Raw genomic sequence first — 22910 nt, 5'->3', positions numbered from 1 at the left:
TGACCTTAATTTATGTTTTGTTTTCTATTTTACTGTAGACAATGTACAGTCATTTAAAAACAAATCCCTGCACATAATTAGGCTTAAGATTCTTGTTAATTAACAAACACAAAAAGTATTCAGCTAGTAATAACTACAGTTTTAGGAGAATTATGTGTATTTCTGTGAATTTGTTTACTTCAAAAAATATTGAAAGAAGGTTAATGCACATTATTTTGCTAATGTGCTTTGTAATCATCTAACAATGTAGAACATGCTGAATAGAATCCATAATTTTGAAGAAACACTGTAATCTGATCTATATAAGGTGAGACCTAATTAGTCAGCTCAATCCGATTTTTAGTGACCTTGTGTAATAGTGTCTCGGTAAATTTTTTTATACATTGGTAAAGCTTATCTAAAGGGGGTCGTCACTGGCATATGTGAATTACTTTTTATGTGATAAATAATCAGATCAACATATAAAGGTACCAGTAACAGTTTATTCATGATCCATCTAGAAACACATTAGTTAAAATACGTGCGTGATTATCACGTGATCCCAATGTATCATGTAGCAAATTTTTCGTGTAAAACCATAAAGTAGGATTAATAGCAGTGTATTCATAGTTGTAATAATCGATCAACTGGACAGTGACTACTTTTATTATTGAAACCATGCACTGCTGTATGATGAGCGACTTCAGTTATACAAATTACAGTAGACAAAAATGTCAGTACATTGTTTACAATGTCAGATGTTATTTTTCCTTTGTTAGCGAAACTTATAGATGTGTTCACCCACTGCAATGAAAACCGAATGGGTTGATCAAGAAAGTTATTAAAGTGACACATCTTATATTTTACATGGGACAGGATTAATACCCATACTTAAATATAGTAAGCACCAATATATGTGAAACTATTGAGGGGAAAATAGTAAATAGTTGTGGTGATTATTTGCTCAATGGAACTTATACTGGCTATGCAGTGGTCATTCAACACTTTGATGTAGTTTATACATTTCATGCAGATAACTTTTCACTTCATACACAAAACACAGGAATTAGTATCAAACTAACGGTATGTTTCCACTCTTGAACTAAACTTCAAAATTATGAGAAGCGTTATAATTATACCGTCTGATCTAGAAGACTAATATGTGTTCAAATGCCTCTTGGTTTTAAAAGTGTTAAACTCTACGAAGCTCAGATCACAAGGCAAAACATAGGCGATCAATTATTAAATAGACATACAAAAGGTGGAAAATTATTGGATTGGAATTCCGTATCAGGCAACTTGGAATCTCCACCATGGAAAGTATGTGCTTTTTAAAAATCCCGATTCACATTATTACACCTCCTGTGTATCTTCCCCATGGAAATGTATAAACGTTTGTGATAACTATTCATAGGCTGATGACTTCTCTTTCATTTGATTTGCTTAGTGCAAGTGTCATGTACTGCCTTGTAGCATAACCAGTTATCTTTGCCTCTGGAATGATGTTAATTTTGGGTATTTTTCTAATGAATTCACATACTTTAGCCAATAGGGCGGTCAAAAAAAATTAGTCATTGATTATTGGACACCCAAATTGGATCTCAGTTTCTGGAATCACGATTCTGTCTCATATGGAACTTTAAATGGTATTAGTTTTTAACTACGCGATCTTTTTAGCTGAGCGTATAATTACTGAAAAGATTTACATCCAGCATATGACATTAGGTGATGCTCAGCAACTGTGAACACGGCAGCAATTTATCCACTTTTGTTGCACGTATTCGTATTGATATTTTTCAATATATAATATTCCGGGAACAACTCAATATGGTGGATAACGATAAGAATAGCATTAATATAATATACTCAGAAGTACAGGCGATTATTTTTCGACCGCTTCCCTTTATCCCCCACGATTCAGCAGTTTGGTTCAAGGCACTGGAGTTTCAATTTGAGATCCGCCGCATAACGAACCGACGTCAAAGGTACGCCTACGCTCTGGAAACCCTGCCCAAGGGATCACTTAACTGCTGTCCGTGAGGTCGTCCTCAGTGCAAATGTACCGAACGTCTACGATCGTCTCAAGTAGGCAATCCTTGGACATTTCCTCCCGTCAAGGGAAGAACGAATGAGGACTTTGTTAGCACGTCACCCCATGGGTGATGCTACACCGAGCCACCACCTCACGTGCCTGTAATCTCTTGCAGTAAATACGACAGCCGAATCTGATTTTGTTAAAGAACTGTGGCTGGAATCCTTAGCAGCAAATATACAACCAACTATTACGGCTCCGCTCGAGTACACTCCACTCAACCAGGTGGCCCTCAGAGCAGATAAGACACTGGCACGGACTAGCATCCGAGACGACTACATAGTTGCCTCAAGATCACGTTCAAACATCGACCTCGATGCTACTCCACACACGGCTCATGGGGATAGGGATAAATGTATTCACACCTGTGTCAGTTTCCGAGACCGATCCAATGTGCAAGAACCCTACGTCACCCGGCCCAGGTCACGCTCCCGTAAAGCCGTAACAACTCGCTTTAGGCGGACATCTTCCAAGCCACGCCAAAAGGCGGTTTCGGAAGTGAGTTCTGGTTGGTGCTGGTTCCACCGTACCTTCGGGGCCGTAGCTCACCATTGTCGAGCTCCCTGATCATACAAGGCAGGAAACTCTTGAGCCAGAGAGTGAATGCAGCCGTACTTGCCGTCCCTTCACCTCAGGTTGGCCGTTCATTTTATGTGCACGATTATCGCACCAACGCTAGGTACCTAGTGGATACAGGTATCCAAGTTTCTGCCGTACGCATTGGTAACAGTAAGTCTCAAGCTTCGATGCTTCAACTACGCGCTGCAAATGGCTTAATCACTCATACCTATGATACACGACAGCTTACGGTCAATCTGAGCAAACAGCCTTACGAAAGACCTTTTCACGTTATCTACTGTCGCGAAAAGACCTTCAAAGTTGATCAACATGGCCGCGTCGAGATGGTCAGCATTGATCGTCTCAGGTCAGAACATGCCGATGAAAGTGACCTACAGCAAGTGTCATCTGCATCGTCCAGATCGGCAGATCACGACATCCCTGACTTCGGATGAGATTGCAGTCTCACGAGGTACGAACGAGACTACCGTCTCACGTTCCGGTCGCCGAGTACGCTTACCTGTACGCTTTCGCGACTAACCTCACAACCAACAACGGATACGGCATAGGTCTTTATCACTATACTACACGCATGATACACTTTCGTCTTTCACTTTGATTTTTTTTATTCTGACCATTGTGGTGTAGCACGCTAACCCGAAAAACAAATACAGTACGTTTCTCCTGGTACCATTCTACGTGGAAGGCCTTTGTTGGCAGCTCTAGGATCAACGATCGCTTCCTGTTCTGCCAAAGTCTTAGTCCTACGATCGCACGTCTAGCGATCAGTCCCACGAACGAAACCGCTACATTTTGAAAGTTTAGACCCTTTCTAGACTAGGGCACCTGTAGTGACCTACTTTTCATGACGAGAACGCGATTAGTGTAATGGAAACAATTATTATCACAACGAATTGTAGCAGTGATTGTTTTACTGTACTCGTTTTGTTTAACTGTATCAAAATCATTTTTCGTTCAGTTACCTATCTTGTTCGTGCGAACTCTCTTACGCTCTGCCATTTTGCCTGTACTCTTTGGCACGTCTCGGCATCCTTTCGATACCACGAGGTCGCTAACAAATATATCGTATCTGAACCAATAACAGCCTTCTGGTTTTCGGCCTAACGATAGATCCAAGTCGTTATCTGGCGCGTAATCTTGTTATAGTGGTGATCATAGTCACTGGAGACTCGACGCCACCTACAGCTCTAAGGGAAGGGTAGGCAAACATGTTTGTATATAACAATCACTTCATATCAACGAAACCAGTGATCGAGTATATGGCTTAACGTTAGAGCTCTCATGATTTTTACTTTCACTTTCTGGCACTATCCATAAACTTCCTTACATGATAATTTCTGTCCAGTTCAAATAAACTTTACATCTTTTTATTTAAGTATACACACCAGTAATCTTCTACTTCTATATATTCCCCTACCTATCTTAAAACTTCTAACAAAACTAATCCGATGATTGTGAGGTGGCATGGCAACTGCTTGTTGAAGTTACTCACACACAAGCGACCTGCTAGGACCTAAGAATGTCGGCTCATGTAATGTTTACCGACCATGCGAATTCCCTTGATACTGTGATTCACATACTTCACGTAGTTAACGTTGCAAAGGTGGGTTTCGTTGATCCACTTTTATCCTTACTACGACACTACCTACAGAAAAAGATACTACGTATCAAAATAAATACAGTGCATGCAAGTTACTTCCCAACTTCAGGAGTTTCACAAGGTACAATCTTAGGTAACCTCCAGCTCTTGATCTTAATTTAACGTCTGTCAGTTATAATTAGCTCAAGGGCATTGATCAGCGCCGACGATGCAAAGATCTTGATGTAAATAATGAGCGAAAAAACTCGGTTGAGCTTCAAAATGACTGTTCAATATTGGAGATACGGGCAGTAGATATGGGGTTAATACTAAACCCGTCAAATTTTCGTGTCATGCACACTCTGCCTCACTTAATACAAAGAACCTGCATTTCCCTTAAAATCTGATCACAATTGTCTCGTCTTAGTGTGGTCCAGAGCTAGTAACTAAAGCGCTTTGACACCAAGCCAACGTAACTCGTCACGTTTGGTGAAGACAACTTGGCGCAATCACCTTAGAAATGTTTCCAACTTTCTTTAAAACATACACGCGACCCCATTCTTATGCTCAGAATGTTTAATGTCATCTCATCGTAGGATAGACGGGGAACTAAGCGGGTTATGGGGCTAGAGAATAAAACTTGAGAGGACAGACTTTAACACTCGAAGTTACGTCGCTGAGGTACAAGAGAACGAAAAATGATCTGATGGTCACATAGAACATAGTATGTACGCCAAGCCACCTCAATACGTGCAGACCACCAGAACGTCGCTATCATGGTCGTGGAGGCAAAGATCATTAGGCAACCCTCTAGCTAAGCCCTCATGATTTTTTACCAAACGGTATCTCTAATCTTAATGCTCTCTCCATCGGAGTGACCAAACCCCTTTAGTGGTTAACTTTAAAAGGAGACTAATGTGTACTCATCTATGGATTACAATCTCACACTTGGACAAGCTGTGTCTGATTCAAGTCTCATAATTTATCACGATTATCATTACAACGTATCAGTGAGTACTTCCTCTCTCGCTTATCTCCATCGCCGTTTTGCCTCATATTCTTTCGATTCCGTCTTCTTGCACACTATCAATTGAGCAAATTACTTATTTGTGCGTACATCAGTCGTTATTTTTTGTAATTCAACTATCACCTTAGCATTTTATAATCGCTATCAACTATTCTTGCGCCTGATAATGTGCTATCTGTTCGTATACAGAAACCCTACTACCCCGAGACAAATGCATTTACACGAATTACAGAATATATCATGCCACAAAAGCAACTAAACTGTCCAGAATTAGTGCTGTCAAGTAGCTAGGTAAAGATTCATTAAACATCATCAAACACATGAAGTTGAACAGAAATAAGAGTAAGGGAGCGCAAAGACATCAGTCGGTTTTTACAAGCCCACGACGAAGGTATTGGATCTTGGATTCACCGTCCAGTTCTGCGCGAGCGGCTCTTACTAATTAGTGCGCTACTATTATGCTAGTGAGTTCATGTTTTGGTTTTGTTTTGATGTTATATCCAGCTATGTGACAGTGCAGCGCGATTGTCATCTGTATAAATTCATAATTTTTAGTCACTGGCAGTTTTGTGTTGTGTTTGTACTTTCATCACTTCTATACAGCCAATGAACATGTGATCAGCATCAAAACACATAATTCTATCTTTCTGGGTCATTTACTTACGTTTTCACACGTAACTGATCTTGTCTGTAGCCTGCTCTAGCTAGAAACAGTTTATTTTCAATGGTAACTATCTCAAAAATCGTGATATGTGCTAAATTCCATAATTACAAATAAGTAATGTGTGAAACAGCCAATTAGTATTTAGAAAAGCCTGGCTTATAGCTTTTTACCTGCAATTTTTCATCTCATAAAAGTGTGTTAATTAATTTAGAAAGAAAAGTTTTGTGAGATAATTATACAACCGTTGTGCGCTGAGTTAATTAAAAATATTGCAGGGTTATTATATTTCCAAAAGTGCCACATGAGTATAATCTGAACAACTCATTCGACAGTCTAGTATCAGTTTTTCAGTGGAATGATCTAATGTTGGGATTTCTAAGCATTAAAATGTTACCCTATCATGTTGAAATGTCAAATTTAAAAGTTGTTGAAGTATGAATATGAACAAGTCATTAGTGTTTCTGATGCCTTTTAATGAAACATGAAATCTCAGCCTTTTCGAATGAAGCTTTATTCTGAACATTTGACGACTGTTCCCTGCCATTGTTCTCAGAATGGTATCTTAGCTAATCAAATAAATGAAATACTTATAGGGCGAAAATAAACTGCCTAAAGAACTGCGTTGTGTGTCTCAATGACATCTGTGTTAAGTCCACCTCTTTCCTTTATGTTTTCTCAAACTATCTTAATGGCATGTGTTTAAATCCAATATGCTAACATATGTCTATTAATTCGTAGATTTGTATTTGTCGAATTTTAGCCACGTTATATTATAATCATAATAAAAATACATTCGGCTTCGTAAAGAGCCTACACTAACCTGATGACTTGTAATTGTCGAAGGGACTTTTGTATGAAGAGAGCAGTATTTGCTAATTTCATGGTTTAGTATGAATGAGGCTAAGCGAATGCGTATCACATTTTAACAGTGTTTAATGAGTGTACCAATCCTTCTGATCCTCTGCTCCACTTCGTATGAAATCTAATCGATGTGTCAAGTAGATAAGGTTATCGCGTCTTATCGAGATTAGTTGCCACTTTTATTACATGATACTTCGGTTCTAATCAATTAAATCCACAAGCTAAAACTTAAACATCAGAGACCACTAATTTTAATTTATCTATACTCACCCTACATTTTTTCTATTCATAAATTTATTCTAGCTGATGTATTGTTTGCTGTTTGAATTTTCCAGCGTTTAGTTCTCCATACAGTTAAAGTTTTTTAACCCTTCGATGGTGCTGCAACCGTTCCTTTTGTTGATTTCATAGGTTAAACAGTTAACCTTTTTGACAAATTAACTTCTAAATTTCCGTAATAGTGTCGTTTATTTCATTAAAAAACAAGGCGTATGTAGTCTACGGTTTTTTAAAGTACTTGAAACGCAAACGTTTGTGACCATATATATTTCATTAACGTTCGCTAAGTTTTGTTCACTCTGTTGATTTTAATTGATATTAGAGCTTTTTGGGCCTTGGTCAAAGTGTTGATATTAAAATAAACTTGCAAGATGAGGAGCATAGAAAAAAGGAGGAACTCAGGAATGAAGATGGCCAAATCCACTCACTTCCCGTTTATTATGATGGTGAAAACGTTTGTGGATCTGTAAATGTTATTTTAAAAAGAGGTGGAAAACTAGAACATCAAGGAATAAAAATCGAATTTATTGGTCAAATTGAATTGTATACAGATCGTGGAAACCGCGAAGAGTTTATTGCTCTTTGTCAAGATCTAGCACGTCCTGGAATACTTTCCCATTCAACAAGTTATCCATTCGAGTTCCTACGGATTGAAAAACCCTACGAGTCATACTGTGGAACGAATGTCCGTCTAAGGTAACTTTGATGTAACTTCTTACAAATAACAGGTATTTTTTACGAGTTACTATTCAAAAAAGAATTGCTGATATCACAAAAGAATTTGAACTCATTGTACATTCTACGATGAGATGTTCCGAAACGAGTGACAGTATCCAAATGGAAGTTGGGATAGAAGATAGTTTACACATTGAATTCGAGTACAATAAGTCAAAGTGTGTTGTTCTTTCTTTATGTTTAACAGTTTAGATACCATTTACAAGATGTCATTATTGGTAAGATATACTTCCTACTGGTTAGGGTTAAAATAAAAAACATGGAGATACAAATATTGAAGCGTGAGACCATTGGTGCAGGTGAGTTCGTCACAAAATTAAAATTACATTATTCACAGGACCTACTGCTTTTACGGAAACTGATACTGTTGGGAAATATGAGATAATGGATGGTGCACCAGTACGTGGCGAATCAATTCCCATCAGACTATTTTTACATGTTTATGGCTTGAGTCCCACTATGCGTGATGTTTATCGCAAATTTTCTGTGAGATATTTCCTGAACTTAGTACTGTTAGATGAAGAGGACCGGCGATATTACAAGCAACAAGTAAGGATTTTATGTCTTTATTTGAAAATCTATCACTGTCACCCAGTAATAAAATCAGAAGATCTATCTTTTCTATGCCTCTTCAAGTATTTTCCTCGGTATGGTCTTTCAAGGTTCTCATTCTTAGTTGACTGTGGTTTGATAGAAAGTTCGTTGACTTCCATTGTAAATCCCACTTTTGTTTTGTCTATCTATACTTATTAGAAGATAGACTTAGTTTAAGCGATTAAGGGACTTTTAGGCTTTCAGTTAAAATATACTTTTTATCCACTTTTTATAACATTATACACCTAACGTAGTCACTTCCAACGTTGTTCGCTATACAAATATGTGTCAGTAAGTGTCACTGCACTTGTCAAGAAAAAAATGAACGCTGTTATCTAAGAAATATCGGCAGAGAAATGTCCACTTTCACACTTCTATTTATCTTCTAATACTTTAGTTGCTTAGCATCAACCGATGGTAATAACTCTAACCAGGATTTAGACTATTAACTGGATATGTCATCCAATAATAGTTCCATCGTGTGATAAGAATGTGTCAATATAAAAAACCTGATGTTTCTTTATTAATGGACTTCTAACCACTCAACTTGATTTTGTCCTACATTCAATCATTTCTTTTACATCCTCAAACCCCTCCTCACGCATCCACTGTGCTACAGGAACGTTGAAATCAATAGGTAGTCAAACCTCTACTAACTAATTTGATATTCGTGTACCAGCTAAGGTAGGATTACAAGAAACTCACCGTTACAATTCGTTTATCATCATAAGACAACCCGCGGTAGCAGGATCTCTCTTAATCTTGATGGTTAAATCATATGACTATATTTTGAAAAACACCCTTTCATTCAGTCATCCACAACCTAGAAGCTGGTACGTGCATCTGTCCAAGTTGTCAAAATGCATTCACATAACGACATGAAATTATTTTTAATCAAACCTAGGAGTGGTAAGAGTAGTAACAATATCAATGGTTGTAGAGATCAGATATGGTGAAAACGTTATAAGAAGACTTCAGGACTCGAGTTCAAAAGAAAGATAAGAGATCAATGCATTTGTGCTATTTCAAACGGTTTTGAGCCATGTCACCCAAAGTCTCTCACCATTGGTTACGATTATTACACGAACCCCAACCAAGCAGTCTACATCTATTAACATGGCTTAGTCCAATTGTCATTGACTTCATGGACTGACGCCATGTTTTGGTTTGGTCTCCCCTTGCTTTCTTTCAGCCTGCTCCTGCACCAGAGAACACCTCCTGTCGAGGTAGGCGGTGGTTGGACATACGTAACACATGTCCAAACCACCTCAGTTGATGAAGCCTCACTACCTATTCAATCGAATTGCCATCCTTTTCATATCTGCTTGTATTTCCTGGCGTAATGTGTTCTTTGGACTTCCGCTTCCCTTCAGTATTCCAAGTTAGTGCTTGCCTCATGATGCAGTTTGGTGATTTCCTTAATGTATGTCCTATCCAATTCCAATATCTTTTCATAATTTCCTCTTCAGCTAAAAGCTGGTTTTTCCTCTCCCATAAAACGCTGTTGCTGATAGTATCCGGCCAGTGAATGTTGAGTATTTTACATAGACAACTGTTTATAAACACTTGTACCTTCTTGACGATGGATGTAGTAGTTCTCCACGTTTCAGCTCCGTACAGTAGGACTGTCTTGGCGTTCGTATTGAAGATTCGCACTTTGATATTGGTTGACAGTTGTTTTGAGTTCCATGTGTTCTTCAACTGTAGGAGTGCTGCTCTTACTTTGCCAATCCTCGCCTTTACATCTGCATCCGATCCTCCTTGTTCATCAATGATGCTTCCCAGGTACGTGAATGTTTCCACATTTTCCAGAGTTTCGCCACCAAATGTAATAGGGTTGGTGTTCTCTGTGTTGTATTTGAAAATCATGCTTTTTCCTTTGTGTATGTTGAGGCCTATCGATGCGGAGGCTACTGCTACACTAACTGTCTTGACCTGCATTTGTCAGTGTGTATGAGATAGGTAAGCTAGGTTATCTGCGAAGTCCAAATCGTCTAATTGATCCTGAGATGTCCATTGTATTCCGTGCTTCCTGTCAGATGTCGAGGTTTTCATAATCCAGTCAATCACAAGAATAAAGAGGAAGGGGGAGAGTAGACAGCCTTGTCTGACTCCGGTCCTTACTGGAAATGCATCTGTCAGCTGTCCTCCATGCGCGACTTTTCACTGTAGTCTGTCGTATGAGCTCAGGATAATGTTGAGAGTCTTCTCAGGAACTCCATAGTGTCGAAGAAGTTTCCACAATGTTCTCCTGTCTTATGAGATTCCCATCCTGCAAGTGCCTTTCGTGCTTCTCTGGACACCATGAAAGCAACTTCCTGAATGTGTGAAGCATTTTCCTCTTCGTGACAAGAGTTCAGCAGCATCTCTCCCGTATGTAGCGCTTGCTATCCAGCTTGTGTCAACTCCCAGGGCAGATTTTAAATGGTTTGAATTATTTTCTCTGTTTAGCGTTTTTTTAGCGAGTTAGTTTTCTACGGAATGGGGTCGCTAACCTTATTCACAACCCTCCTCCTTTACCCGGGTTTGGGACCAGCAGTAACTCTAGAAGAGCTACAGGCAAAGTTGTGGATCCCAGATATACAATGCAAATTAGTATCAACGCTTTTTGAATACATCCCTCAATCCATCTGTTCTCCGGTCTACATCAAAGTGTAAACGTAATCAGCGACAAGTTTAAATGGCATAGGTGGCTTCAGAAGTGTTGGACCAGACTTCGTATGCTGTGGTAACACTCCGAAAATCAACCACTCTGCAATTTGAGACCATTCGTACAGGACATCAATTCCAAAAGTAAACTACTGATTCAAATCAGTGTATGAAGGAGCATAAGGGGCACGAGGATTAAATAATGTAGAACTTTAAAGTAGGATAAAATAATGGTGAAAAGTGATAGTCTTCACACTTTCTGATTATTAGTGTCGGATAAGCGGGTCAGTTTTTCTTCTTCTTCTTCACTAGTATTCTTTCTTCATATACATATTGTTATGCCTGAAACTAAATCGATTCCGCGGTAACGAACGAAAGCCAATGACACAATGACACGATAGCTATTCTAATCGGTTAGTCCCAGGCCCCGCTAACTAGATGAAGAAGTCCAAGGCAAGTAGGGGAATATATATGTATTCCGTAAGCAGCCGAGTACAAGCAATCAAATAAGGGAAAAAGTCAAGCGCATTTATACAGTAACAAATTGTCCTTGAGCATCATTAGTAAATAGCACACATAAAGAAACAAAGGACCAATAGCGGTTAAGATAGTTTACAGGTGGGAAATATGACGTGAAGGTAAAAAGAGCGCTTTTGGCGCGAAAACAGCTAAATTCAAATTTTCAAAATAAAACTACAAGATTAAGCCATTTACCAAGTAAGTTCTGGGGATTTGACATCCCCAACACCTCCCCTTTTTAAGAAATCCGAGCTCCTCCTCCCCCACGAAATAGTGTTGGATCCTCATATACCCAATTTTCTACTAATGCGATTCTATTTATAACATGTTTCTGGCATTCAATAGGGAACCTGCTAAGATTGACTGGATGGTGAGGATCGACATTTGATGTGAGGTCAGAATTTGATTCTGCAGAAATGTAGTCATTAGACTTATTGCAAACATCACTGGCAGGTTGTGGATCACTATGAAAAACAGTGTCCAGCAAAACTGCGCTAGGTTCCGGATTTGATGCATGTAACAAATTTCCTGGACAAGCTTGGGAATCTTTGGCATTAGATTCGGTAAAAATTTCTATTGCAGAATGCGATTCGCTCGGTGTGCTGCTCGATATGATGTCTGGCACTTCGTAGATAATTGGTGCGACCACTTCATGAGCTTTTAACATAGCATCGTGTTGATGAGAGCTGAAAGCGTCATTGATAGGACCTGCTAATTCCAGGATAGTGGAGTTTGAATCCACTACCGGGCATGTTGCTGAAACGGATAGTGATGGACAACCGGGCATGTCTTGTGATACTGCAGTTTCGTTTAGGTTGCGGCTTGTTGAGGAATCATGGGGGCTGCGATCATTTGCTAGCTCTGTGTGCAATTCAGAGATTAATACATCCACTTCCGACGCATATGCGAAGCATTGATGATCCAGAAACTGTGAGCGTAGTTTGACCATGAACTCCAAATGTCGGTCAAATAGCAACTGTAAGCGGTCAGAAGGGAGCGTCATTTTTCACTTTTTTTTGTCCCCGTCGCCAATTGTTATGCCTGAAACTAAATCGATTCCGCGGTAACGAACGAAAGCCAATGACACAATGACACGATAGCTATTCTAATCGGTTAGTCCCAGGCCCCGCTAACTAGATGAAGAAGTCCAAGGCAAGTAGGGGAATATATATGTATTCCGTAAGCAGCCGAGTACAAGCAATCAAATAAGGGAAAAAGTCAAGCGCATTTATACAGTAACAAATTGTCCTTGAGCATCATTAGTAAATAGCACACATAAAGAAACAAAGGACCAATAGCGGTTAAGATAGTTTACAGGTGGGAAATATGACGTGAAGGTAAAAAGAGCGCTTTTGGCGCGAAAACAGCTAAATTCAAATTTTCAAAATAAAACTACAAGATTAAGCCATTTACCAAGTAAGTTCTGGGGATTTGACATCCCCAACACATATATAAACTGGAATACTGCTTAGATGCCCAAACTAAAGCACAACTTCATTATGGGACTAGTCCTCTAGCATTCGACTTAACTATAGGGATTAGAGCGATGTCAGGTGGTTCAGTCCTATGGAGCCCGGTAATCAAATAAATTCACACACCCCTTGACCCCTCAGGGCCCTATAGTCTGTATGCACCATTGATTCAGAATCAAGGTTTCTCAAGTTACCAAGATGGATCTACTGACCTACTTTAAGCCATGGATGCCCACTTTTCGACCCCTCACTTTCGTAAGAACACTCCATGTTAAGGCATTATGAAACACTCCCATAATAGAGTCAAAATAACTCGTGGCCAAATGAGAAAGTTTCGAGAGACAGAATAGATTCTTCTTACCTTCGGGCGTACTTATAGTGTTTAGGGGAAAATATATCTAGTTGTCCAACACTAGTTATAATACGTGCTTTCATCTAACTGATCCACATCTGATGATTTTCTGATATTTATTGTACTTTAAATAAGCCGATCAGATCATGTTTTATTACTTTTAGTGTATGTACTAAAAAGATACATTTTTTCCGAAATTTCCTTTTACTCAAATAAACTAGTACTAGTACTAGAATTAAAATTCTTTTCATTTAGGAAATTATATTGTACAGAAAATCTGATCGCCGACTCAAGAATTATGTGCAACAGATTACAGACAAAGGACTTGAAACTAACGGAAACGGGGTCAAAGAGAAAGGAGAAGCTCACACTGATAACAAAATGGATGAACAAACAGATCTCGAAGCTCCTGTAAAGGTACGTATATCGCATTCACGATAACTGAAGACAGTTACTAATTAAAACTAAGTTTCTCGTAAGTACACTCTCGAATAAAGATTAATATTATGTGATTTTTTTATTTCATATTATAGGGTCTAGAATCAAACAGTGTATGTTCCGACCTCTCCACTGGTGAACATGAAGATGATAATGCAGATTGTTCTAAATTATTCAGTAATCCTGCTTCTACTGGCAGCGAATGTGAGATAAATAGACTTGGTGATGACGAAGAGGACAATGATAGTTGTGATTCTTTTTCTCCCCATACACGTGCAGCCAGAAGTATGCACCGTTATGAACCTAAACAGGTTCATAAGCACACAGAATCATCAACCGTTGATGACCTTCCAAACGAATCATCTATGACTGTTTCTAGTGTATCAATTACGCAAAATTCGAAGTAAGAAGATATTTTATACTTAACATGTTCATTCCATGTTAAATTTTGCTTGCTAAAGTCAATCCTAGTCAAAATTATTCCGGTAGACTTTTAAAAATAAAAAAGTGCTGTGATACGCTAGATGTTAATTCATCATTTGCATTTCTGCTGTTTAATCAAAGTTGAATGAACCGACTGTAACTTATTCATAATCTATCTTTCGCTACATAAAATAATTCGTTTGCTATGTTTAGTTTATGAGCAGATACCTAATATTGAAATCAGTGTTGATTGTGCTGAATTTCGCGTTCTCGTTTTTATTGATCACAACTCCTATTACTAACTTTTAAATAGAATGTTAATTAATTTACTTTAATTTTGTTCATATTTTTTAAATTTCACATGAAACAATAAATTGATTTCAACAATAAAAAATTTGTTTTTTTTATATCAAAAAGAAAGAAAAAAATAATGATCAAACTTTTAAAAAAAATAGTCTGCTGAATATTTTCCCTTTGTGAATTAAAATGATAAAATAAATCACAAGGTTTGCAGCTTTTGTTAATTGTCAGTGCGGATTATATTATACGTGATTTTGAGCACGAAGGGCATTTCGTTTCTTCATTAGATAAACAGTCTCCATGACAAATATGATTACAATGAAAAATTGCCCATGACCGATGATTTTCTCCGTTGTTTTGACTATTTACATCACATTTTGATTGATTTGCACTTCGCCATGATTGCCCGTTATTGTTCAGTATAGGTTGCAGACACACTGCACATCCAATAGAGGACCAAGCACTTGGATTCACACGAATTCCTTTCATTTGCATTTTGATAACACGTAAGAATAACTGATGCATGTCTGATGACAAAATGCGTGAACAGCTTTGCTGCAGTTCAAGTTGAATCTAGAAACACGAAAAGACAAGTCATTTTACGTTAAATTCTGATCAATATTATAAGTAGATATGCAAAACTAATACTCACATCAAAGATACCGATATTTAGTCTTTCTGAAGTCTAATTACATGGAGATTGTAACCCGATGACGTTAAGATCCAACTTGCATGACTTAGAAATTTAATCCTTTCCTGTCTCAAACAATTTTCTCTAGGCTTTGGAATTGTTCCGTCAGTTCATTACATTACATCTAAAATCTATAAAACGACTGCGAAAAACGCTTTGTATATACCAGTTCATGGTAGGTATTTTTCTGAAATAATCCATTTGTTTCTTTTAAGATCTAACAAAAATAACCCGTTGTATCAGTGAGGATATAAAGACAATTCAGCGAAGCAAATGTTCTTTTCGGTGATATTTGCTGTTAAGACACAACTCAATTTTTAAAAAATTGAAGATCAAGAAGATAATACAGTCTTAAAATCGTTTAAACAGTAACGAATGTCGTTTTCGCCCAAACTAAAAAAAGACAAGAACACAACACATTTTGAAGAAGCCTATGCCAATTGTAAAGCATTGTCAGTGGACAGCTTATTAAAGGCCAGTTAACATTGGGTTTCATACGTTGTTCTTCCCTATGGGGAACACTACCCCTTTTGATAAATCTCCTAACTTCACGCTTGAATCCGTTTCCTAAACTCTTCAAATAACCCCAGTCTAACTCTACGCGACAACTCCAACGCGAGAAAAAGTGCAAAGTGTGAGAAGAACGCCTTACTTTAAGGTTATTTTATGTACAGAAAATTAGGGGTATTTAAAGAATTTCAGATGGTCTTGGGCTCTTGGAAGGTTCTGGAACCGTGCTAAACATAATAGCAGGATAGGTAATCATCTAGTCAGAAATGTGATTTTCTAGATGTCTCTGAGAAACTTTTGTTCAATGTTGATTGGATAAAATGTTTCCTAGTATTTTCAGGGTCCGTCGGGGCTTTGTTCGAGGAATACCCTGGGTCTCCTCAATACCTCGATTACTAAAACCCCATAAAATAAATAAGAAATAGTCTATTACTCAGTAACTATAATATAGATTAAAAGCCTACGGCTTTCCAGTTAACATTTTTATACAGTAGAACCAGAACGAGATAAGTATCCTTTCTGATTTTACGATTCACTTAGTTCATAGAATCACTACCGATGTAAATTAACATTTATACGACACAGATAATGCGATATGATTCAGACACTTTATATTTAGCGCATTAGGACATGTAATTTCGTGCAATACCTCAATTTGTTCTAGATGACAAGTACTACTTACCTTGTAGTCATGCATAAGCTTGACAATTGCATCACGAAGTCCAGGTATAGTCATGTCTGGTGATATTTTACGTAGTAGCAGACGTGAATCGAGACCTTCACAGCCTGCATTTTGTAGTAATGCACATATGAAAGCAGGCTTATCCGCTGCAAATAAAATAACCTGTTGCCATAATTCACCAGCATTTTCATCACCTTCGTCTTCATCGCAATCCTTGCTACAATTTAAATTATTCATACTACGATGTCGATGGAAAGGGCGACGATTTTTCGCGCGAATACCATCTTCTTCTCGGCAGTATTCGATCGACTTTGCAGCAGCTATAGCTTGGCGTTGTTCCGGAGTTGTAGATTCTCCAGGTGACGAGTCTTCGCCTCCCTGTATAATGAAGTGTGAACAACGCATTGATAAAACAAATATCGCCTGATGGAAGTCGCGTATTTCACTAAAGGGACTATATAAGTTGACTTTGACAAAATTTGTTTTGTCCATAGGAATGACAAGGAAGATGGGCCGTCAAAGAAGTGATAGCTCAGTTGTTCCGTAAGAACAGACGACTACAGCTTTGAAGTCCAATCATCATCATTATGTATAAAAACGCAATCGACAGTCAACAAATTCAGAAGCGTATTTTATAACTTACAGATCTTAGACAACTTTGTACATAGGTTATGATCAACAGTACACGTCCTAAATAGTGACAATTAAACTGTTGTCACACAATTTAAAGCTTAGAGTGAGCAGAAAGAAGAATAAATTATATTATAACGGTGACCTCGGGTTGACTGTATGTGACTGTATGCAGTTATGTTGTGGTGATTAACCGGTAGTCACTAACAAACAACCAGAGCGGCATAACAACCCATCAATCAGTCAAGCTCCTGCACACAATACAATATAGACATTAATGAAGTAACAGCATAGTAGTGTCACTAATTTATATTCTAAACGTATGAGATATCTACTACCCAGTAGTAAAACTCAAAATTCACAGGGGATCATATATTATTATGATCCAAAAATTGTAACTATAAGTTGTCCTTAAATTTAAAAATAATATTTAATAAGCTTTATATTACGCAATCATACTTCGTAAATGTGTTATTTGTCAATTTGCGCTACATTTACATGAGAACCTGAACTATTAGTAAATACACTTTCTACATCGTTTGTAGCATTGCTTGATGAACAGAAGTTAATCTCAATGATAGTATTCTAAAAAGTCTATCTATATAATGGATTACTACAAACAGATGATACCAATCATATATTTTATGGAGAGCAATTTTCGAGGTATAGCTATTAGAGGCTTGGAACATAGAGGAACTTGACGACCACGCCGCTTTCTGATGTATATGTGGGTTTTATTAAGTATGAGTTCGAAAGTAAGTAATTACCTATATGACATAAAGTGTCCCGACCGGCTTCAAAATGAATTATCAACCCAAAGAACTACATTCTATTCATTCAATTAAACCAGTGGATATATTTGCCCCCAAAGCTTACTAAAATAATAAAGAATACGCTTTTATTAATTATAAAGAAGAATAAGTAAGTTATAGGACCTAACTTATCCAAAGTGATCACTTACTCTCGTCATAATTAATTGTAATGCATCGTGACGTCTTCCAACTCTAGTCAGTAGATAAACAGTTTCTGGTACAAGTTTCGCGCGTTCACATAGGCTTAAGGCTTCACTTAGAGGATACCGATCTGTAGACTTTAATAAAGGTAGCAATTTACTTCGACAAAATTTGATGTATAAGGATATTAGAAGAGTTAAATATGGGCCAATAAGTTGTGGATATCGATAGTAAACGCTGTCTAAAAACTGAAGAAAAAAATAACAAGCGAAAAAAACGTATTAAAAGTATTGTGTTGTACCGTAGAAGACTGACAGTTATATGTAATGATGATCATATCACTCAAAGTTTCATCACTGGGTTGCATGTTTAAGACTTAATACATCTAGCTTTGGCTTGGGTAGTCAGTAGTATCACTGACCTTTACACAAAACTGTGCCTTGGAGTGGATTGCAGAAATGCGTACGTGATTACTAAGTTGTGTTACATTTAATTGAAATTGACTACAGAACACCAAAGTAGGGCTTTCGTAATTTAAAAACCTCGTCTATAACTGATACTATTGATGGGTAAATGTCGTCACTATCCTATTTTAAGTATTTGTCACCTAATATAGACTGATGTTTAAGTGAAATTTTAGACCGTAGATAAAGTCCCTTAGTAAAACAGTCAAAGTGGTACATAGCAGAGAAATTTTCATCTACTTCAGTATTGAATAATTCAATGTAAATTAGCTAGTTTGAAAATATGCGCTTGTTACTTTTACTGAAATAAACATTATTTGGGCTTAAAAACACGTTTTCCTGCACTGGATGCCTTTAAGAAACATGTGAATGATATTTCGATCATCAGAGACAACGCTGTTGGGCTCCAATAGGTTCTTTATTTTACTCATAAAAATCTTGTAATATTGTGTATAGAATTTTTCCGATTGAGATGGGAAATGATGCTGAGAAGTTTGAAAACATTATTCTACGACTTGATCACGAAGAATGAAGTAGTTCAGTGATTCCAGACCAATTAAATACAGTATGCCAAGGAAGGATACAAAAGATGTAGCTATGTTCAGTCAAGAAGTACGACTACGACCGAGGCCTATGGCAATTTCGAACTGAGAATCTTCTAATACAGATGAGACTAGTAGGAACTGCGTCGACCGAAGGTCTGACACCCAACAACACTTCAGCGTCAATAATCCAGACGCCAAATGGAGAGAGAGGATGAGACTTTCAGGATACCTTTATATCAGGAACAGAAATCGAGTTGTTAGAATTGAAATGAGACATTTTTATATGGTAACATGAAATAATCCTGGGACAAAAGCAAACGCCATTGCGGAAATATAACTTGGGAAAATATTATCAAGAATATCCTTGGAAGAAGCCAACATTTAATAACAAAAGTCAAATAACCCGTGATTTCCTATGCAAGGTAATAGAAAATAAGCTAATTGTTTGCTGTTTATTTCTAAGCATGTAAAAAGATTTCTGGTTATTGTATAAATCCGATGAACTGGGTTACTCCTTACACTGAAATCGACTAATACAACCAGTTAAGAGGATCATTTAGTTGGATGAATATAGAAGACTCTGTTGAATTACACATAAGGTTAACCGTGTCTTATTAAACTTACATTCCTAAAACACTACTTAAAAAGCAGACCATTTTATTCATACATAAAATAAACTGATCGATGATTCATCGTACCAACATGTCAAGGTAAAATGTAGCTAAGATAATTAACATGAAAACACATAAACTCCTTAATAATTCAACCCACTTGATAAAGTAACATAGAATCCGAATTAAGTTGATTGACTACGTAATCAATCTATAAATAGGGGTTTTAAAAAAAGATTAACAATATTGAATGACAGTTCATGTTTATAAAATGATCTTCAGTGTAATAGACAGAAATATTACTATAAAATTTATTATATCATCATTTTGATATGGATCAGATGATTAGTAACTATACTACAATAGACTGTTCGATCAAAAACATACTGTCGTATAAATAGTTCAAAATCTTCTTGTCTACACAACTGATTAGGTTAGTAGGTTACATAGTGTTTAACGCCAAACACAGTTAACTTATTTATGATGATTTATTCGTCCTACTGTTCATCGATAATTATACAATTCAATTGAAACATTCACTGTAAATTCTAAAAATTGATAAAATAAAAGTTGTTTAATTTTTGATTGAGATCATGAACCGATTTATGTTAGACCACCATTGGAAACCTGTAATCACTGGACGGCCGTTCCGCCCTACTGTAGGACTCCTCAGCAGTGCGCACCGACGATCCCGCTCGCGGGATTCGAACCTAGAGCCTTCGGTCTCGCTTGCGAACGCTTAACCTCTAGACCACTAATCCGGTATCCAAGGGTGCTAATGTCTAGCTTCAACCACTCCACGAAATTGCGGGACCATCTTCCATCGTACTGAGGTCGGTACTTGTCTCTACCTGGCACGGATTAGTTTCGCTGGTCACCTCTGGATGCTGGCTCAGTAGTCTAGAGGTTAAGCGTTCGCAAGCGAGACCGAAGGCTCTAGGTTCGAATCCCGCGAGTGGGATCGTCGGTGCGCACTGCTGAGGAGTCCTACAGTAGGGCGGAACGGCCGTCCAGTGATATCAGGTTTTCAATGGTCTAACATCAGTCAGTTTGTCATCGCAATCAAAAACATAGTAATCTCCATAACCTCATACTGATAGTTGTTTAATTGTTAATTCATTCAAAATATCTACATATAATAGGTTGATTTCAGTAATTAAAAGTCAGTTATTGGGAGCCAACATAATAACTGGTGCATATGTACATTTGTTCACTCAGTCACATCTTACATAAATTAGAAACAAAAACTCAACATAAGAATTATGACATTAAAGAAGATAATATCCAAGATTGATAAGCGTAGAACAACAACTTAAATCTAAATGTTTAGAAAGGAAGATGGTGAATGAGTATGTCTGTGCCACTACAATCATGTCACTTTATTGACTCTCAAACGTCACAACAAAAGTCAATAATTCCATATGATATCTATTCTCCACTGAGTTTTTTCCAGCCTAACCTTATACTAGTCAGTATTAAGTGTCGCGATAGGCGATGGTTAGGCATGTGTAATACATAATCCAGTCACCTTGATCGATTTAAGAGAATCAAAAAATGAGAGATACAAAGTATAAGTGTGATTTTTTGTAGTTCACAATGGGTTTTAGACAAATCAGAGAAAGTAACAAAATATAGTTTTATAATTAAGAACAACCAACGGTACGCAATATATATTCAAATAACACAGAAAGTAACTTTTACTCTAATTAAAATCGTTATATACAGGAAAACGACAAGTTATCGATTCAAATCTATTATGTATTAACGGTGAGATGAAATAGCCAATCAAATTTAGTTATCAGTTAAACAATAGTCTAAATGGGATTCTTTTTCAAAAGATAGAAATAAATCTGTTCTTGCCCAAAGATATTTCCCAGTTAATAGCCATATGATAATAATTATTGTTATGAGTTATGAAACCATCAAAAGTAAAGGAAGAAGGACAGTGGTAATTTAATTTGTATGCAACCAAAAAAGATTCTATATACTTGAATTATAATTTAGTTTGATTCAGACTAATTGTAAATAATTGATGAACAAAACGTACTCATATCTAAGGACACTATTTTAAACATTCTAACAGACATAACCGACTTCGATATGAGAAATTAATTAAAATGTTTTCAAATCATACTGCAGAGACAACAAGACGTTCAAAGGGAATTAAAACAGTAAATTGATATAGTTATTGGTTTCATGATATAACTAACCCAAATAGTGGACGTAGCAAAGCCTACTGAAGCCTAACAAAATAAAATCACAGGTAAACTTTAAGAGATACACTCATTTTATCCAGTTGAAGTATGACATAAAAAGCAGTATGAATAATGAATAGTCGATCGACATTCACTAATATTTTGAGGGACTTATAACACCAATAAAATATTTACCATTATAAACTAAGAATCACATTTTTATTATAGTTTATATGACAAACAACAAAGTCTGAAACATAAGAGAGTGTTTAAAAAAGAGCAAAACAAAACCATATATAAGCATAAGATAAAGTGATTTACCGAAACTTGATCAATATGATCCATTAGCATGTTAATCGCTTTTGTTGTATTTAACTCCATAAAATAAATCAAATGGTCTTTTAATATATCCACTAGCCGACGATCTTTAAGTTTGACAATATTACGTTTTACAAGCGTAAACACTTCTGGATCACGTAGACGAACTAATATATTTATTGCTTGTTCAAAAGATCCCATTTGTTCATATATTATTGCTAAACCACGGTATAATGCTTGTACTTCTGTATCTAATTTGGTTAGATCAATAGATTCTACAAATATTCATGAAAGAATAAAGATGAACACAAATAAATAATTGAACAATTTTAGAACTAAGAAAACTAACAATAAGAAGCAATTTAAGAATTTTCATTCGTAATTTTTCAGAATGAATTTCCTAAAAAGTTCAAATCAAAAGTTATAACCTATAGAGTCAAGATTAAGATTATTAACTGACTCATAATATTAAAAGAGTTTAATGCTAGATGAAAAACTGATTTAAGTACAAAAACATTCTGATTTAATATTTGGACACAATGAGACTTATAGTGACATTTATGTCTAGTGATTTTTTGTAACAACAAATTAAAGGTCACATATTTTTCCTAGTTGTCACACTTTTTATGTAATCACACTCATATTTGATATCTATTGTTTTTCTGTATCAATCGTAAAGAAACGAATACTTTTGTTTGTTTATATATAACACGACTTCACTACCGCGCTTCTTAAAATATAAACGTGGTATCCGCCGTCTATTCTTCTG

The 22910-nt window shown here is 36.8% G+C and overlaps 2 protein-coding genes across 2 annotated transcripts in view; one reads left to right on the top strand and one right to left on the bottom strand.

Annotated features, from left to right (window-relative positions):
* Positions 1 to 1149: 1149 nt before the first annotated feature.
* Positions 1150 to 14226, top strand: Smp_210770 (putative vacuolar protein sorting 26, vps26; the record flags this gene model as incomplete). Its single annotated transcript, XM_018793812.1, has 7 exons — positions 1150 to 1299; positions 7383 to 7756; positions 7789 to 7953; positions 7988 to 8094; positions 8133 to 8344; positions 13637 to 13798; positions 13915 to 14226. 7 exons carry the CDS (start codon positions 1150 to 1152, stop codon positions 14224 to 14226), a joined length of 1482 nt encoding a protein of 493 aa, XP_018648287.1.
* A 356-nt stretch (positions 14227 to 14582) lies between these two features.
* The window catches only part of Smp_073110 (putative vacuolar protein sorting vps41), a gene marked incomplete at its 5' end in the record, with an annotated part of 37256 nt that continues 28928 nt past the window's right edge, over positions 14583 to 22910 (bottom strand). Inside the window, 6 exon segments of the mRNA XM_018793811.1 lie at positions 14583 to 15115; positions 16426 to 16803; positions 18017 to 18256; positions 19789 to 19839; positions 22145 to 22399; positions 22405 to 22416. Coding sequence (XP_018648286.1) covers positions 14780 to 15115; positions 16426 to 16803; positions 18017 to 18256; positions 19789 to 19839; positions 22145 to 22399; positions 22405 to 22416 — 1272 coding nt within the window. The 3' untranslated portion in view covers positions 14583 to 14779.

Source organism: Schistosoma mansoni, chromosome 1 (genome assembly GCF_000237925.1).
Source record: "Schistosoma mansoni strain Puerto Rico chromosome 1, complete genome".
NCBI classification, from domain to species: domain Eukaryota; kingdom Metazoa; phylum Platyhelminthes; class Trematoda; order Strigeidida; family Schistosomatidae; genus Schistosoma; species Schistosoma mansoni.
This window is presented reverse-complemented; position numbering and strand designations above follow the sequence as displayed.